Source organism: Rhodamnia argentea, chromosome 9 (assembly GCF_020921035.1).
Source record: "Rhodamnia argentea isolate NSW1041297 chromosome 9, ASM2092103v1, whole genome shotgun sequence".
Taxonomy (NCBI): Eukaryota; Viridiplantae; Streptophyta; class Magnoliopsida; order Myrtales; family Myrtaceae; genus Rhodamnia; species Rhodamnia argentea.
Window position 1 is genome coordinate 12651528 of NC_063158.1, and position 20096 is coordinate 12671623.

The 20096-nt window shown below is 39.8% G+C and overlaps 2 protein-coding genes across 2 annotated transcripts; both read left to right on the forward strand.

The window, feature by feature from the left end:
• The first annotated feature begins 1033 nt into the window (after window positions 1-1033).
• LOC115727990 (agamous-like MADS-box protein AGL29) lies at window positions 1034-1570 on the forward strand. The gene has a single exon (XM_030658316.2). It carries the CDS (start codon window positions 1034-1036, stop codon window positions 1568-1570), a length of 537 nt encoding a protein of 178 aa, XP_030514176.2.
• Window positions 1571-3571: 2001 nt separating this feature from the next.
• On the forward strand, window positions 3572-4531 carry LOC125316437. Its single transcript, XM_048284761.1, has 2 exons — window positions 3572-3764; window positions 3885-4531. The coding sequence occupies exons 1-2, from the start codon at window positions 3572-3574 to the stop codon at window positions 4529-4531; spliced, it is 840 nt and encodes a 279-aa protein (XP_048140718.1).
• The last annotated feature ends 15565 nt before the right edge of the window (window positions 4532-20096 follow it).

Genomic DNA, 20096 nt, shown 5'->3' on the forward strand with positions numbered 1-20096 from the left:
AGAATTAATGGGCCAGGATTTTATGCTTTCATGGGCCGGCTCAATCAGACCGGAACCTGGCCCGGGCCTCCATGAACGTTCCTTTTTTGCAAAAGTGGTGCATTGAGAAGTGGTACATGCTTTTGTGAATTACATTATGATGCGAATCCAAGAATGTTTGGTCGCCAGTCAATTTCCGATAAGATATGTGAATTCTTTTGTGAGATTGAGAGATTGTTTCGCTAGAAATTATGAAAGTTGAAAATTGTATGAGTTGAGTGTACTTGAGGCTGATAATTACCGAAAGTGTTTGAGTGACTCGAGTGTCATTCAATACCTATGATCCTTTTTTTATGGTGTAGATCACATTGACTGAGCCACATAATCCAGTGTTCACTTTTCCCTCATTTTGTGTTGTTTACTATTATTATTTTTTTGTCAGAGTGTTGTTTATTGTTCAATTGCCTGATTTTTCACCTACATGACAAACATTTCCAAATATGGTAATAAATCCCTTTCCAAAATAGTTTTTTTTTTCCCATCTTTTGGTAAGTGGGAAGGGAAGAGAAGAGGAGTAGGGCAAAATTGGAAATGAATGAAACTAAAAACAAACTCTTAATAATTCATCATTTGCATTCTTTTATGCATCGTGTCTTTCCAAATCAAGATTTAAGCAAAATGTTGAATTTCACAAAAATAACACCAACTATTGCAGTTACAGCTTAATTCTAGTATTACCTCAACTCAATCACTACATTCTATTACTAATTTAAGCTATATTTTTCTTTCATTATTTTCAATTCTATTTTCATCCACATTTGAATATATAAAATCTGGAAGAATAAATTAATTTTCAAGTTATGGAACACCTTGCCAGTAAACCCTAATTCATATATGGTAACAAGGTTCCAAAATTAGTATTAGTAATCTCGAATGTCTCGAAATCATGGTTATATATATAGGTGTTAAAATGGATCCTAGAGTTCTTCATATTGTACTCTGCAATTGATCAAAGTAAGAGATTTTAGAAACTTCGCGGCGAAGGAATTTAATCATGGGTCGACGGAAGATCGAGATCGCGATGTTGAAAGACAGTAGCACGAGGCAAGTGACTTTCTCGAAGCGAAGAACCGGGCTTTTCAAGAAGGCGAGCGAGCTCGCGGTCCTGTGTGCCGTCCAGATCGTGATTGTGGTGTTTTCCCCCGGAGGCAAACCCTTTTCGTTCGGGCACCCAAACGTCGAATCCATCGTCCATCGGTTTCAAAATCGGGAAAAGACTCCGGACGAGCGCACGAGCAAAGATGCCGAATCTCGCGACGAGAGCACGACCGACGATAGCCTGAACCAGCGACTCCTCGATCTACTCAAGCGGTTGAACGCCGAGGAGAAGCGAGGAGAGATGCTGGAGAAGATGGTGAAAGCGAAACGAGCTGCCAAGGGCCAACCTCCGGTCGATCAACTCGGATTGCCTGAACTCGGGGAGCTAAGGAGCTCATTAGAAGACCTTCGCCGGAAACTCAAAGATCGGATGAACGACATGGAGGCGACGTTCTCGTTGTTACTTCTCGCAGAACACCGGCCGATGACGTAAACCGGTTTCAGAGATCTGGGTTTAGAAACTTGCTATTGTATGTACGCTGTGCCTTCCATATGTAAGAATAAATTTTGGTTACGAGAATTAAATTGTTCCTAAGATTGATTTGCATTAATTTATTTAAGATTTTGTTTTCCTAATATTAAGGTTTTGGAGCAAGGTAATCTTGGCCGTCCTTAGCCAATACTCCATTGGCTGCTATTTCGGGCGGATGCATATCCAAGTTAAGGTCGGCAATATAAATCAAAAAGGGGAAAGTCGGATCGGATTTGGACTTGGTGACCGACTCATCAATTCCGTGTTTGACCAAGTTGGGCTATGCGTTTATATCTATACCTTTGGTAATCTTGCTACTTTTGCCTCGTTGATGCGCCATTGATGGAGAGTTATCAGGGGAAAAGTACAAAAACAAAAAAGTCATGAACCTATTGCAATGGTACCAATTCAATTCTAAATCTTTCAATTATATCAATTTAGTCTTAAACCATTTGAAGTTGTGCCAATTGAGTCTATCTGACAAATTTTAGCAAGAAATCGTCAATATGAACATCAACCGTTCTATGTGGCGCAACCGATGCCGACGTGAAATTCTTTTTTTTTTAAATTAAAATTTGAATTACTTTTTCTTTCTTTCTTTTCTTTTCATTTTGGCCGGCAAGGGCCTTCACGGCCTTGGTAGATTTGGGCGAGGGCAATCTCCCCCACGGCGAGTGAGGCTGCGAGGACCCTCACCCAAGGCCTTTGTGGCCCCGCCAGCTCTAGGTGTGGCGGTCCTCGCTAGAGGCCGGGAAGGGCATGCTGGCCCTCACTCAGGGGTCAGCGATGGCCGTCGGCAACCCTGGTTGACCAAAAGAAAGGGAAAAAAGTAAGAAAAAATTATTAGAAGTTCAATTTAAGAAAAAAAATACTAATAAAATCCATGCCAGAGTCAGCTGCACCACATAAAATGGTCGACATCTGCGTCGACGATTTCCTATTAAAATTGGCCAGAATTCTCAATGGGCGCAAATGCAAAAAATTTAGAACCAAATTGGTTTTATTAAAAGTTTAGAACTGAATTGACCTCAATGGAATAAGTTTATGACTTTTTTTTTCTATTCTTTCCTTTTTATTTTTTCTTTTTTTTTCTATTTCCCTCTGCAAAGGAAAGATAAAAAAGGCAAAAGATTAGGAAATTTAACAAATCGTCCATATAGGCACCAGACATGCCATGTATGATGGCAAGCAATTGTGAGGATTAAACATTGTGTGGGTGATTGGACAAAATAAAGAGCTGGAGTACTGTTTTAATTGTCATTATATCTCTTGGTCTCTAGTGAAATCTCGTGTTGCTCTTACCATGAAGTAGGTCACATCTACCTAACCTCGTATCACTCGATTAATTTTTTCAATCTTTTTATTTTTTTGTTTAATCGCTTGTTTTTCGCAACATCCAGAATATGGACAAGGAACTTATCACACTGTTAGTAGTGTGTAATATATAGAGAAAATTTCCACTTTAATGTTTGAAATTCTTCCAGGATAATCCGAGCATTGATTGACTTGCTAACACATGCAATGAAGAATCCATGAGACACTTTCTCGCTTCTAGTTTTATCGTTTCAGGTTTCCAGATTTAAACACTAGTTGACCCACTGCTTGATACTCAAAAGGCCATTAGAGACACTCGAAACATTTTTCTTGAGCGTTTACTATTTGTACATTCTTTTTCCTTCCAATGCCAGCAAAGCAGCTGATACTACTTAATGATATGTCAGGTTAGCTATTATGGATTGTACAGCTATGTCATTGTAATTTTGGTAACAGTAGACTAGCATTTAGCGTAGATTAGTTATTTCCTTTTGTCCTTTTGGGTTTCCTTTTCTTGTAAGGCTGTCTTGCCTATTTATCGGTTCTACAGATCCTAATACCATTCAAGCTTTTATGCTCTAAACTTATTATGGTATCGGAGCATCTTAGTTCTGGGACCAATTGAATCTCTTTTGAAGTTTTCATAGGATGGCGGACGGGAGTGATTCCGACGAGAACCCGAGAAGGGACACCATTTTATCGAAGACTATCATGAAGGGAGATGGCTCGGCCAGGAGGGCTGAGATTCCAACGATATATCGGCTCGAGTCGTCGGATGGCCCGGGCAACGTTCTGATCGCTTGTAATCTAAATGGCGACAACTACTTGACATGGTCACGTGGTATACTGATCGCATTATGAGCAAAATGCAAACCGCCTTTTATCGACGGATCACTTCAAAAGCCGGAGGAAGATGACCCGATGCGAGAAAGGTGGGAGATTTGCAACTCTACAATCTTAGCATGGCTGTTCAACACAATGGAGAAGGATCTCCAATCGACAGTCGCTTATGCTATGGACGCGAAAGAACTATGGGACGATCTCAAAGAACAGTATTCGGAAGGAAATCAGACTCAGATTTATCAAATCAAATTCGAAATCTATATTCTCAAGCGGGATGGGAAGAGAGTGCGGGAATATTATTCCAAATTGAAATTACTGTGGGATGAACTCGAGTTTTATCTTGAGAAACCGAGCTGTTGCTGTGGAGCCAACAACAAGTTCGTGGCACAACGGGAAACGGAGAAGATATTTCAGTTTCTCATGGGTCTCACCTCCGAATACAACACAGTACAATCCAACATCCTTAGTATCGAGCTAATGCCGAGCCTGAATAAAGTGTATCAAATGATTGTGCACGAAGAACGTCAAAAACTTGTTGCACGATCTCATGATTCGACACCAGAGGCAGCTGTTTTTTTCGTAAAAGGAGGAGGCGGACCGAACAATGTCGGAAAACAGCAGCAGCAGCCATCCGAAGCAAGGCCGGTCTGTGAGCATTGTGGCAAGCTAGGCCACACGAACAAGAATCTGTTGGGCCTTGAATGGCTACCCAGCATGGTACACGGTAGAATGGGGCAAAGGAAAGAAGCCCATTGGACAGGATAGAGGGGCCGGACAGAGTCAATGGAAGCGAGGTTGGCCGCGAGTGAAGACTCCGAATCCACAAGGCCCGGATCGGGCGAATGCGGTTCAGACCATTAATAGGTCGCGGGCTGATCGCTTGGAGGCCTTGCTTGATAATCAATTTTAGAAATTGCTGAATCTGCTTGCCTCAGACACAAATGATTCTGATAGACTTGTCGGTAATGATTTTGTGAATTTACGGAATGAATGGATATTAGACACTGGAGCTTCGAGACACATGACGGGAAGTCTCGAGAATTTTTCAGAATCATTGCCAATTGAAGGCGGTGCACCGGTTTATATTCCTAATGGAGGCAAAATACAAGCCACTCGAGTTGGGAAAATGATGATTGCTAATTCCATTCAACTTTCTGCAGTGCTTTATGTGCATACTTTCAATTGCAATCTAATTTCAATTGCACGATTATCAGTAGAGATAGATTGCCTTGTAACCTTTTGCTCGAATTTATGTTTAATTCGGGACCGCACTTCGAGGAGGATCCTTGGAGTGGGTGAGCTTCGAGGGGGGGTCTACTACTTGCGGAAAGTGTTGATTGCGCCATTTACATGTCAGACAATTCTAGAAGAATCCGTGGACATATGGCATCGGAGGCTCGGCCATCCATCCCGCACAATAAAGTTGAATGGTATTAATCTAAATTCAGAGGATAGAGGCAATAAGGAGTGTGATGTGTGTCTAAAAGCAAAACATACTCGTTCTCCGTTTGATTTGAGCATGAATAAAGCCGATTACCCATTTTAGCCGATACATTGTGACTTGTGGGGGCCGTATAAGATTAAATCCAGTTTTGGTGCCAATTATTTTTTGACGATAGTTGACGATTTCAGTCGAGGTGTATGGTTGTTTCTCTTACGTGAGAAATCTGAAGCACGACGTTTTTTCATCGATTTTTGTGCTCTAATTAAGAATCAATTTAATCGTACGATTAAAATGATAAGAAGTGATAATGGGTCGGAATTCCTATCAAGGGAGATGCAGAATTTCTTTTCCGCCCAAGGTATTATGCACCAAACATCTTGCACGGAGACACCACAACAAAATGGACGGGTTGAACGTAAACACCGGCATATCCTCAATGTTGCACGGGCACTCATGTTTCGGGCATCACTTCCAACACGTTTTTGGGGTGAATGCGTTTCGACCGCAGTTCATCTCATTAATGTTATGCCAACAAAGTTGCTCGACAACAAAAGCCCCTACGAGGTACTTTTCGGCAAACCACCTAATTACTCAAATCTTCGAGTCTTTGGTTCATTATGCTATGCTCATGTTCGAACCAAAGATAAATTTCAAGAAAGATCTCGAAAATGTGTATTTGTTGGCTATCCGCAAGGAAAGAAGGGTTGGTGACTTTATGATTTGAAGACACGGCAATTCTTCGTATCAAGGGATGTTCGTTTTTGCGAAGATACTTTCCCATTTGTTACAAATAGTAATCAACCAGCCGAACCAAAGAAGGGCAGTCCACTATTCTTTGATGGAGTTCCTTCCATCATTCGATACAACGATTTAGATCGAGCCCGAGCCGATACACAACTCAATCAAACTCAGCCATATCGTAACAAGGTTGAGGGGGAGTTATCGAAAATGTGTATTCGATACGACGATTCAACCGATGGACTTGGATCAACTCAGCCTAGTCCAGAACAAGCAGCAGCAGAACAACAAGTGGGTCATTCTGAGCGGGATAGTGGGGGCAGCCCAGCTGATTCAGAAAGGTCCGACAATCCGAATTTTGTCTGTAATCAGCAACTTGACATGGAAGAGGGAGATCAGACAAAGATTTTTGATAATGTTGGTGCAACAATCCCGGAAAAAGTAGATATGGTGGCATGACGTTCGAATCGGATTAAGAATCCTCCTAGACGTTTTAAGGACTTCATTGTTTACACCGCACGGCATGTGACGCCCCCCTCTCTCTCTTTACCCACTTCATCGAACTCCTTAGGTACGTCCCATCCTATCAAGCACTTCATTGGTTATTCTGGTCTTTCTAATCGTCACGTGGCATTTCTAGCTGCTATTGATTCAGACATCGAACCCACATCCTATCGCAAGGTCGCTCAAGATCCGAAGTGGAGAGATGCAATGGCGAAAGAGATCTGCGCTCTCGAATCAAATAAAACTTAGACCATTGAGAAACTACCGCCTGGGAAACGTCCAATCGGTTGCAAATGGGTGTACAAGGTGAAGCGGCATGCGGATGGGAGTGTTGAACGTTACAAAACTCGGTTGGTAGCGAAAGATTTTACACAGGTGGAAGGAGTCGACTATCATGAGACATTTGCTCTAGTGGCTAAGCTCGTGACGGTGAGATGTTTGTTGACAGTTGCCATTGCAAAGGGATGGGAAATACATCGGATGGATGTGAATAATGCATTCTTACATGGGGATTTGGATGAAGAGGTTTACATGCAGTTACCACCGGGATTCTCATCGACTAATGAAGGCAGTGTCCGTCGGCTCAGAAAGTCATTATATGGGCTCCGTCAAGCTTCGCGGAATTGGTTTTCCAAGTTTGCGGATGCACTTCAACAATATGGTTTTCTCCAATTAGGAGCAGACAATTCTCTTTTCACTTTTACTCAAGGTAGCGTATATATCGGAGTGTTAGTTTATGTGGATGATTTGATCATAGTTGGAAATAGTTCCAGCTATTGTACCTCGTTTAAGAGTTATTTGGACAAGTGCTTCCGGATAAAAGATTTGGGACCTCTAAAGTATTTTCTCGGCATTGAAGTTACACGGATGGATTCTGGTTTTTTTCTCAATCAACGGAAGTATGTGCTTGACATTTTGACTAAGTGTGGTATGCTAGGATCACGACCATCGTCATTTCCTATGGAACAGCACCATCGCCTATCGACATGTTCTAGTGATTTACTCTCGGATCCGGCCAAGTATAGACGTCTCGTTGGGAGGCTTATATATTTGACAATAACCAGACCGGAGCTTAGTTATTCTCTTCATGTCTTAGCGCAATTCATGCGGGAGCCTCGCCAAGGTCACTAGGATGCCGCCATGAGAGTTCTTCGTTACTTGAAGCGGTCCCCCGCCCAGGGGATCTTTCTACAACCTCACTCTCTTGAACTTAAAGCTTATTGTGATTCGGACTGGGCTAGTTGCCCATTGACCCGCCGATCGGTTACGGGTTATTTTATCACCTTAGGAGGCTGTCCAGTTTCATGGAAGACTAAGAAGCAAACCACGGTCTCGCGTTCATCAGCAAAAGCAGAGTATCGAGCTATGGCGTGTTGAGTTAGTGAGATCATATGGCTACGAAGTTTACTTTCTTCACTTGGGATGCGGATGGGGCAGCCAACTAGATTATTCTGCGATAATCAAGCTGCCTTACACATTGCAGCAAACCTGATTTTTCATGAGCGCACGAAGCATATCGAGATCGATTGTCACTTTGTTCGTGAACATCTCGGATCGGGAACAGTAGCTACCTCACATGTGTCTACGCACCTTCAATTAGCTGACATATTTACCAAGGCACTTGGACGAGATCGCTTTTGCTTTCTTCTCTGCAAGTTGGGCATTCGGGATCCTCATGCCCCAACTTGAGGGGGAATATTATGGATTGTACAGCTATGTCATTGTAATTTTGGTAACAGTAGACTAGCATTTAGCGTAGATTGGTTATTTCCTTTTGTCCTTTTGGGTTTCCTTTTCTTGTAAGGCTGTCTTGCTTATTTATCGGTTCTTCAGATCCTAATAACATTCAAGCTTTTATGCTCTAAACTTATTATTAGCAAAGAAAAGATATTTGTTAGAATATGTTTCGAGTTTGAGTCTGTAAGCAAAATCCAAATCAAATAGAATCATGTGGACTATCCAAAACCCAATGCAAGTTGGATGTCCAAAAGCATAGGAACGAAAGTCCAAATTTACTTAGAGAATTTCCTATTTATGTAATATTTGTTTCCAAAAGCACGAGTTCATGTATACTTGTTTCGCCCAAAAGGTGAAAAATCTTGCACCAAGATGGTTGACCTTGATCTTTTGCGAGAACATGTTCTATGTTGATCTTGGACAGGCATGTAAGGCTGACATAGACTATAGTTATGGTTACTGCTACACATCCTCCGAGGTACTTGCCGTGCTTTTCATACTCTGACAATCAATATCCACAAAGGAGTTAAACCTTCCAATATTGCATTTGATAGTGCGAATTTCTAGTCATAATATGATTGGAGAGGGTAGAATATGAAATTTAGAAATTTTATTATATCTTATCTACTGTTTGGTGAATCGCAACAATAAAACCAAATATTTCATATCAAATCATATCCATTGTATGATATAAATAGCATATTAATGTAAATGAACCTAAATGTGCACGAACGGGAAACCTAAGAATTTCTTATGGTGCACCGCTAAAGAAATCACAAATGCACAAACGAAAATAACCTCCGTGAATGGCATATCAATGTATGATCTACATTTCAAACAGAAAAAGAGCTCGTTGCATCATTCTAGAGCCACATGTTATAATATGACCAAAAAAAGTAAACTGTGTACAGCGACATTCATGAGGTAAATTAGCTAGCATGCGCCAAATATAAAAGAAAAAAAATGATTATTCAACTTTTCAATTCTGGAAAATACAGTGCTTTGGCTCTCTCAATACTTACGTGAAATTTCAACAGGAACCACAGATTTACGGAAAAGAAGGAGCTTCAACTTTTTTGTTGCTATCACAGACTTTTGACGTGAACCGTAGAGCTACGAAGGAGAATGAGTTTCGAATCTCTCGTCATTTTCATGAAGCTTTGACGTGAATAAAGAACTACGGAGGAATCGTGAAGCTTCAACATTAATTAGAAATACGAAGGAGAAGGAGACGGGGAGAATTATAAAGATCCTTTTTCAAGTTTGAATTTCTTCATTTGAAAACTGTCCTACTTCTACTTCATTTTTATTTACTTATTTTTGAACTATTTTTCCTCTCTTTTTATTTCTTTTTTATTCCCTTCCATCATTCCTTAACAAAAAAACTATTTGATGATAAACTATATATATATATAATAAGTAATAAATATGGATACTAAATATATATACACTAAAAACATATTTCATAGAATAGAAAGAAATTCAAATACATATGATGGACAATTGTCCATCGTTCTTTTTCTTACATAGAATTTTCTTTTTTATTTTAGGATCCTAATATTATTAAATATATGTATTTATCTTAATTATTTAAGTTAATAAGTTTGTTATTCGAGAAAAATAGCTTTTCGACCATGAGGATAAGAAATCATGTACACATTTATCTCACCTTCCCGTGGGATATTTTTATCCAAACTATATTCTCTTAGGCTGCGTTTGTTCGTCCGGATAAAATGTCCAACACATGATAAGGTCATATACAGAGAGGATATAGCCCAGGATAAAAAAAAATTCCTAGGGAGGTAGGTGAGATAAAGCCAGATAGGATTTCTCATATCAAAAATATAAAAGTAATTTTCCTGGAAAACCCTATGCTGTCGTTTTCCTTCTCTTTCGTTCACACGCACCACTCCTCTTCTCCATTGTTCGAGCTTGTTTCTTCGATTTAGAGCAGCGTTCTTTTAATCGCCACTCGCAGCCTCAGATTCGCTCATTAACCAGGTAAAATTTCTTTGTTTCTGTTGTCCGACGAGAATCGTATCCACAGAGAAAAACGAAGACGAAGAATCCTTGGCCCTCGCAGCCAAAGCTAGGCCGTATTTGCATTCTTTTTGTTTTTTTTTTGGAACCGACAGTACCTGTGATGACGAATTCGAATGCGAATGGGAACAGATTTGACTTTCTTTCTTTTTTCTGCTTCGTGAGGGTGTCCGCGTGGGCTCGCCAGGAGTGAATGAGAGTGTTGAATTTGCTGCTGATGTCTTTACATCTTGCCTCAACACACCCATTAAGATGGCTTTAAGATGGAGAAACCTAGTTCCTTAAATGTTGCTGTTTCCAATTTGATCTCACTCATTTTGTGCCTTTAACAATTTATGTTATCAGCCTTCAGATATGTATTGCACCTGGGTTTTTTCATGTGGAGGCACTTCGCGTTTCGTTGGGTTTATTTTAACGTAGTAGCAAATGGTCGTTTTCGACAATGACTTGAAATAGGTATGCATTGCATTTCCAAAACCAGGGACATGCTCCAGTTCACATGTGCCGGGTTTTCCATAGGTGATTCCGTAACTAGAACGATGTCCGGGCAAGCGAAGCATATGCACGTTGCTGCTTTTCTTTACTGTGAATGTGGAGGTTCTTATGCATCACAACAGATTAGATTTAAAGGGACCAGCGTTGGAGTTTGGCTTATAGTTTCCAAGAGATGATGGGAAGACACTGTTGGAAAATAATCGGAGGAAATAGAGTAACAATGTAGTCAGACTTTGAGACATGTAATCACTCTCTTTTAGGATCAATTTGCCTCACGAAGTCGCTATAGGTTTCTGGCAAATTCGCTTGAGGATACAACAAAGTCACGGTGAGAATACTGATAGCAATTCCAGTAAATCTCTTAAAACTCTCTGCGAAAACAATTGAAAAATAGTTGTTTCTCTTTTGAAGGAAAGGATGAGAAAGAACAATAGAAAACGAACAGAATTGTCCTTTTATAATATGAATAAATCACACCTCTTGGTGTCCGAAATGCCCATATGAACACACCCATTCATGTCTGAAAAATCGCAATTCAGACATGAACGTTCGTGTGCGAAAACCACTATTTGGACGGATGCAACCCTTTCATTGTCAGAAAAATTGTAACTCTTCATTGTATTAAAATTCGAAATTAAATAATAAGAATGAAATATAAATTAACTTTAACTCCTACTACTGAAATAGTACATGAAAAATCGCAATTCAGACATGAACGTTCATGTGCGAAAACCACTATTTGGATGGACGCAACCCTTTCATTGTCAGAAAAATTGTAACTCTTCATTGTATTAAAATTCGAAATTAAATAATAAGAATGAAATATAAATTAACTTTAACTCCTACGTAAACAGTTGTACTGTTTCAGTAGTAGGGTTCAACAGTTAATTATTATTATGATTCTGAAAATAAAAACAAATAACTACTGAGTAGTGCCAAATTCGAACCGTGACCGCGGAAGCGTGCAAAGTGCTAAGTGCATCTAATACCAAATTCGAACCGTGCAAAGTTCTAAGTGCATCTAATAATCACGCACCCGCACGTGGGTATAGTGGGGTCTAGCCCACTTACCCATTTCTTTATTTTGAAAGACAATAGTAGCTTTCTAACTAATAAAAAGGCTTGCCCTCTTCTTTCTATCCTATATGGAATTGGAAAAGGCAGCTTTTTTGTTTGTTTTACAAACAAACTTCAACAGACATTTGTGGAACAGCTTCTCCGAGAGATTGAAGATGGGAAAGATTGGTGATTTGTTTGGAATGCGCCATTTCTTGCAAAGTTTGGAGCTTAGTTAATAGTTTTAGTGGAATTCGGTGAGTTAGGTAGAGTTGGAGCAATGAGTCGCAATACATTTGTGCAAGTTGGAAGGGGAAAGTTGTTCCTAATTTTCTTTATAAATAATTGGTATGTTGGCTTTGTTGTTATGAAAATGAACAACGTTGAAAATATTCTTTTCGCTATTTCTAGGAATCATACGTTTTAGGAATGTACTATTTCTTGTTAAGTTTTGAGCATTGTTCATGGTTTTTGCTGTGGTATTTGAAGAATTATGCAGGTTTGCTATTTCTTGGAATTATTTATATTTATATCCAGTTTATATCAAACAATAGATATGATAGGATATAAAAATATGCGAATTTAAATCTGCAACTCACCAAATAGTAGGAAGGATACCATAAAATCTCAGGATTTCTTATCACATCCTATTCTGAACAACGTTCAAACACAGCCTTATATCCGACCAAACACATGATATGATAAATTTTATCATATCCTTACTTTTATCATAACTACCAAACATAGCCCAAAGTCATTGGGATGGCGTTGACGCTAGAAACTGTCACTGGGCATAATACTCGATATCGCTCCAGATAAATTTGACATTCTCCTCATCTTTCAATACTCAGCAACTTATGGAACCGAGCTGTCGACAACCTTTATCAATTGATAACGCTCCCCATCGACAGCTCTCTTCACATTGGTTATTGATACCTGCGAGGCAATCCTCATGTCGACCACTTTAATGCTCGGCGACTTAACTCTAACCAATCATTACTATCATTGACTGAACACATCATTTGTCAACAGTAAAAAGTTGGTCGTTTTTTGGTGTAAACATATGTGCGTTTTAAAAGGGTCAAATGATCATCTTGTTGATCATTCGATTCTGTTGAATATTTCGAAAATCTTCGTCCTCTCCCGGATTTAGAAGAGACGTGCATTTCACGTTTATACTCTTTATCTCATGCGACTGAAAGTTACTTTTGCCTTTTATGCACGTTTGAGTCTTGGGGAACTTTATGATCTTGGCTCGAAGATTGATTTAGTATCCTTATCCTACTCCACCCTTCGAGTGAGACATTGTCTGAATCCCACAATGTGATTGATAATTATCATCTATAAACTACCATGCTCTCTGTCTGAGCAGCACATCCAAACTTCTAGCAGGGAAGATTATAGTTTGATGCAAATAAGCGAAGACTGTTTTTAAAGAGAGAAGGGGTCTCAATCTTCTTGAGGCATCAAGGTACATCTGAGAGGTGAAATCGCGATGCTCATGGTGGCTTTGGGTACTGCTGTAATATGATGAAATGTAGTCTACTTCCAAAAATTTAAGATCAACTACTTTCAGCAATGGCGAGCTTCATGCAAGATACAACAAAGGATTAACCAGCGCATTTGATTGTTAAAGACGGAACATATACCTGAAAAAACAACACGAAGACAGTAAAAAATTGCATCGATTCTAACGAAACAAAACTGGGAAAATTAGGACCATGACTGGCACGTAGGGATCACGACAACAGAAAATCCAGTTAGAAAATTCAGAGTGGATAACACTTACCATTAGGAAAAGCAATTGATTCGGGGGGAAAAAAAAAAGAGAGACAGAATGCACCCAAAATCCGACCAAACGAGCCAAACCAATACTAAAACGTATACACTCCTACCATCGTTGTCGTCGCTTCCATTGGTGTGGTATTCCACGGTACGCTCACACCTTATCGACATGTTGCTTCAATAAGCTGCAATCGCTTTCTCTTGGACACAGAAAGGATCAGGTGCACCAATGAGTGTTCATACGAAACGTGTAGTGAGATTGCTGGTCTGGGAGAAAAAGAGGAATCAGTGGATTCAATTTGGGGTGTCTAATTTTTAGGGATTTGTCCATTTTATTTCAATTGATCAGCACAAACAATAGCTTTATTTGGGTAAAATTAGAAAATTCTAAATAAAATTGCCCCTGCTCTTGCCGTGGGAAAAAAGCTCGTTGGCGAAATTTGGTTGACGGGCAAGTTAAGGGGGAAAATTATAAAAAAAGTCTTAAATCTTTCACACTTTTGTCAATTTAGTTTTAAACCTTTTAAGTTTGCCGATTTAGTCTTAAATCTTTTCACTTTGTGCCAATTCAATCCTATTTGCAGAAAATCGCTGAAAAGGATGCCGGTCATCCTACGTGGCACCGCCGACAATGACATGGATAATTTTATAATTTTTATATATTTTTATTTGAAAAAATATTTTTTCTTTTCCTTTTCCATTTTTGCCTTTACTGGTTTCAAGGCTAGCAACCCTAGCCGCCTGCCGGCCCCCGGGCAAGGAGCGGCGGGGTCACCGGCCCCTAGGGGAGTGCCGGTGGGGGCCGGTGACCCCCATAGGAACCTGAGCAAGGCCGCGATTCCCTCGCAATCGAAGGCTAGGGGTCACAACCCTCGCCCTCTCGGCCCTCACCCACCCATGCCATAACCAGATTTGGCCAGCTAGCCACGGTAAACCGCCGGACTAGATCCGGCCATGCCGAGGACGGGCAAGGGCTGCGACGCCCTTGCCGTGGCCCACAAGGGCGAGGGCCGCGACCCCCGGTCCTTTCTTAGGGCCGGCAACCCCCGCCAACCCTTATCCGGTGGGGGTGGCCGGCCTTAAATTCAGCAAACCAAAAAAAATAATCCATTTTTTTAAATACAAATTTTGAAAAATTATTAAAAATTGTCTCCGGCGGTGCCACGTAGGACGACCGGCATCTAAGTCAACGATTTCCGGTAACTAGGACTGAATCGACACAAAGTGAAAATATTTAGGACTAGATAGGCAAACTTAAAAGGTTTAAGACTAAATTGGCAAAAGTGTGAAAGATTAAGAACTTTTTTGACAATTTTTCTCAAATTAAGGCCCTTATTTCAAACTAACTTGACCACTTTAAATCTTTGTTTGATACAATGTCTACTCTAGACCTCTTTTGAAAAACCAGCCCCACTTTTGGACCTTATTTGAAGTTTCCCTTACTTTTTTGTGGTATTATGGTATTTAAGCCAGTTTTCACCATTAAATATAGTTTGAACTCTTAATCATTTAGATAGGTGATTGTAATTGTACTAGGTGATTCACTTAAGAGTTATTTTCTCTTGCCTAGCTCAAGAAAATTTGCATTATATAAGAAGTAAGTTTTGATCTCCCGCTTTTTGAGATACAAATTCCACCTATTATCAACTTATCGAAAGAGTAAAAAGTTGTCACTGGGTATGCAGGGGTGGAATAAGTGCAGGGTTCCCTGCTCTGCAAAGAAACAAAACAAAAAGTCAGAGAGAGAAGGCAGATTAAAAAAAAGTGTAAAAAGCTAATAAGTTTACTTATAATTTGATTATGGAAAAATGACATTTATAAAAGAACACCTAAACAACGACGTATAGAAAGGGTTTTTCTATCATCTTTATACTCTTTTATTCGTTTCAGTGTTGGATAAGGACATGTAAGACAGCCAACTTAGCTTGAGTGAGGATTTCACCCTTTAGCTTTATATGTGACGTTGACCATGGACTTTGACTTTCCTTCTTAGATTAATGATGAATAGGATGAAGATGAGGATACCTTAAGCTTGTATGTGACATTGACCATTGACTTTGACTTTCCTTGTTAAGATTAATGATGAATAGGATGAAGATGAGGGTAATAGAGTAGCAAATGTCTTGGTCCTCAGTTATGTTGTTGGAAAGAGGTTAATATGGTTTTAGGGTAAAATTGCGAGGAATCGAACCGAAAGAAACAATATAAGTTCTAGGTTCCAGGGTATGTAGGGTAGGGTTTAGGTTCCAAAAATTGAGGAATCGGTTTCGACGGGTAGGTTTCAGGTTTCAAGAGGTGGAACCTGAAACTTCAAACAAATATTTGTATTTTTATTGTTCTATGTCTAAGTGCGATCCTCCAGTATTCCATGACGTTTGATGATAAGTATGTGATATGGAATCATTAGTCCAGGTTCCATTTCCAAGTGATATTCATCACTGAGACTTTTATTTTGTTAATGTTTCATATTCTTCATGTGTCTCTAAGTATGAGTTATGGTCAATGGATTGTGATAGCAAATGGTGGCCTTTAGCTGTGATAATTCACTGCAATCGTTCAATTAAGAATACATATGGAACCTAGGTAGACTCGAAACCGACCTTGGAACCTGTAACATGGTAGGTTATAGGTGCCGGAGTATGCGGGGAAGGTTTCGGGTTTCAAAAATGGAGAACCTATTCCAATGGATAGGTTATATGACCATTTGAACCTGAAATTGCTCACCCCTAATTGAAAAGGAAACATAAAGCATGTTTATGCTCTTATGGAAAAGACAATTCGAGCCCCATTTATGATCTTACTCGAATATGTTGTGCTAGGCTATATTTTACTAGTTAAGTTAAAAATATTTTGTCGTGCCTTGAAGTATTGTTGACAAGGCAACGATTATATTAAGGACTAATACCATCAAGTATCCTACATTATATTCACTGTGACATCAATATCCCAACCTTTTTTGTCATGAAAAATGCTAACTATGCTCACTGCGACACCAATATCCTGAACTTTTTTGGTGTCACCAGCACTCTTAAATTATGCTCACTGTGGCACAAATACCACAACATTTTGTCGTACCCTTACAAATTTGGAGTATTAGTGACTTAAAAGATGGGTATTAATGTCACGTTGTGCACATTTAAGCTTTTTGTGGTAGACGAAGGATATTGTTGTTATACTGATACAAATTTGTGAGTTTTATGCCCCCAAGAACATGTTTGGAGCAGATATTTGGTTTGTATCAAAGGACATCACAACACTCAAGCTGAGAAAAGTCCAATAAAATTTTTCTAGTATGGTTTTTGGACAAACATGGCAATCTAGGAGATATAAGCTTATAGATAACTAAAGCATAAACATTACGCAAAACAGAAACATGCTATTGTGTTCAGCATTAACATGGGGTTTTGGGGCCCTAAGGACACTAGGCCAAATGCAAATGGCGCTTAGCAATTTTTTTGGACAGTTTTGGGTTAATACAATTACATTTCCAAAAGCTTCTAAAGGCCTTTAGCCCGAGTCAGGTCTCAAGGTACTTTGGAATATTGCATTTCCAGAATGCAATAAAAAAAAATTTCTTCTAATTTTATCCTCGCTATACTTTCATAATTGCAAGAATTTCATCGAAAACCCCAACCACCGGCGGATGGCCGGCGAACCACTGGTGAGCCATTGCCAACTTTGCCTGATGTCGGGCAATCCAACATTGCCTAAGTCTCGCAAACCGAGGCGACAGTCGCTTGGGGTCGTGCAAGGCCGAGACGACAGTCACTGGGTACGTGCGACCTAGGCCTCACCCGAGGTCCCGCGACCTCGGGTGAGGCTGGTGTAGCAAGTTTTGAGTTTTTTTTTTTTTTCAAATAAAAGCAAAGGGGTTTAGTGAAGTGTGATTTTTCCAAACACCATTTTAACCAAAGTTGTATTCTAATGTGTTTTGAAACTATACTTTACCAAACACTACTTGCATTTCGAAAAACCCCCTCAGCCCAAAAGCTTTTTGTACTTCCCCGAAAGACATTTCACCAAAGCCGAACCAAAGGGGTCCATAGGGTCGACGATTCTCAATGATAGCTGATTGCAGTTTGCATGATATAGACTTGGATTTGATATAAACGAAATGGCATGTTTAAAGGAAAGCTAATCGACAAACGGAAAATGGAACTGGAAATAACAAGACTAGATTGATGAACAACGATTTCCCCTTCGGGGAAGAAGGATCACTTTCCCTAAATCACCAAATAATTGAAAATTAAATATTTTCCTTTAAAATGATATCTGGGCAAAATATTTTCTTTTATGATGAAATTTCAATGAAACAAACGTACCCTCAAGCTCCATTTCTTTCGAGAAAATGTGACCTTTTTGGAGAATACTTTTCAAGAAGTTACTTTCTAGGAAAATGGCAATATTTTTCTATGTTAGATTGAGAACAGAAAATGAACTAGAAAATATTTTATGTCGTTTAGTAGGAAAATTTCATTAGATTTTTTGCGTCATTGGTTGGCAGGAAATTGCTGATGGGGATATGGATCGTCTGTGTGGCACGATTGATGCTAACATGGGCAACTTTTGAGTTTTTTAATTTTTTTTATTTTTAATTTATTTAATATTTTTTATTCTCTTTCCTTTTCTTTTTCCTTATTCCTTCTTCCTCTGCCACGACCAACTAGCATCAACGACAGGCAAGCTCGAGCCTCGAGCTCGCCGGGATTGGGCGAACATAGAGCACTGGCGAGTTTAGCTAGCTGGCCAATGTTTCTAGCCAATTGCCTGTTGTGGCCAAGGCCTAGAAACTGGCAAAGAAAGAAAGAAAAAAAGAAAAGAGAAAAGAAAAGAAAATTTAAAATTAAAGCATATTTAAAAATTAAAAAAGATCAATTTTTCAAAAAAATATGGCATGGATGGATTTGAGCACGAGCGTTGAGGACTTGGGGCTCATCGTCAATATTACCTTGCCTGGAGTTTCGGGCACGGGCAACAATGTCTCGGGACTAGCCTCAATGGACCCCAGCCATTGCGAGGGTCTCAGGCACAACCTAGATGGACATGGGCCAGGGTGCCGAAGTCCCGAGCCCGGTCTCGATGGAACCGGGTGCTAGGGACCTAGGCCCATCGCCAAGAGTCCGAGAACGTTGGGGTTCTCGTATCCAAACACAGAGTTTCTAGCCCAAGCCAGGAAAACGATCTCCGTAGTTTTGAAAGAGGAAATCATTATCTTGAATTTAAGTTTTGGTAGGAAAAGATTTTCCATTAACTCATTTTCCTTAGTGATCCAAACGCCCAAAAATGTGGCAAAAGTTTTCTTTAAAAATATTTTCCATAAAATAAATGGAGCATAAAATGCATGCCGCTTCAATAAAAGATCAAGATGAGATCCTCGCCTTTTTTCATATAAAGTGACCCATATGGATTTTTCCACAATTCATATAGCTAGCTTGTTAGGGCGCAAATTCTGGAATCAATTTATGTGGCTAGAAATAGATTATTCTATTTCTAGTTTCTAAATGAATTTCTGAATAGATAAACGCGTTTGATAACGACACAAAATTTTTATTTGTGAAACAAAAATTCGTTTGATAACCGCATAAAATTTCTAGGGTTGCCGCCAGATCGGTGGATCGGTGGCCGGCGGAAGGACGACCAATGACCTACGGACTACGAATGGCGGCGGGCAGCCGAAGGGCTTGCGACCGGTGGGCCGACAACCGGTTTACCGCTGGCCAGCTATCGGCAAACGACGGACGACGTTCGGAGGAACAATACATGGGGGAATAGCGATCGACGGACCGGCAACTAGCGAACGGTAGCCCAGCAATGGGCGACCAGTGAATGGCAGACCATGGACGCGAGAGAGAGAGGGAGTAAAGGATGAGAAGAATTCTTATTTCTCATTTTGTTCCGGAATCTGAAAATTTTAACTTCTCATTTCTGTGCTAAACTTATTTCTGGAACAAAATTTTATTCCAGAAATAGAAAAATGAAATTACGTTACTAAACGGGTTTTTGTTCCAGAAACAGGTTTGGATAAAAAATAGAGAAACAGAATGATTATTATTCATGCCCTTAAAAGCTATATGTGAGATAGTTACCTCAACTGTCACTTAGAGAGTTTCCCCCTCTAGATCTCAAGTTAGTGTGAGTGACTAGACCAAGATCCACACAAATGTTTCTATATAACAATGTTCTTTGGAAAGGATGACATTGTAACTCATGACCATTCACACCAAGTACTACAAATCGATAGAATCTTACTATCTTATTATCCCGGACAAGAACCAGATGAATTCACGAAAGCGAAAAAGTTGGCAACCGGGAATTTTCAGCTTCAGGAACAGAGACACTGCATGTGATCTAAGACCATCCACATCCCTAAGACACTACATCTTTAACTAAAATGTCAACCGATGAGCCAACGGAGATTCAGTCAGAAAACTGACTGAACAGAGATGAAGCTGCTGGATCCGACCAACGATGTAGAGTCTGAGTAACAATGAAACTTTTGAGGTCGATGAAGCACAGTGATCAACTTCTTTG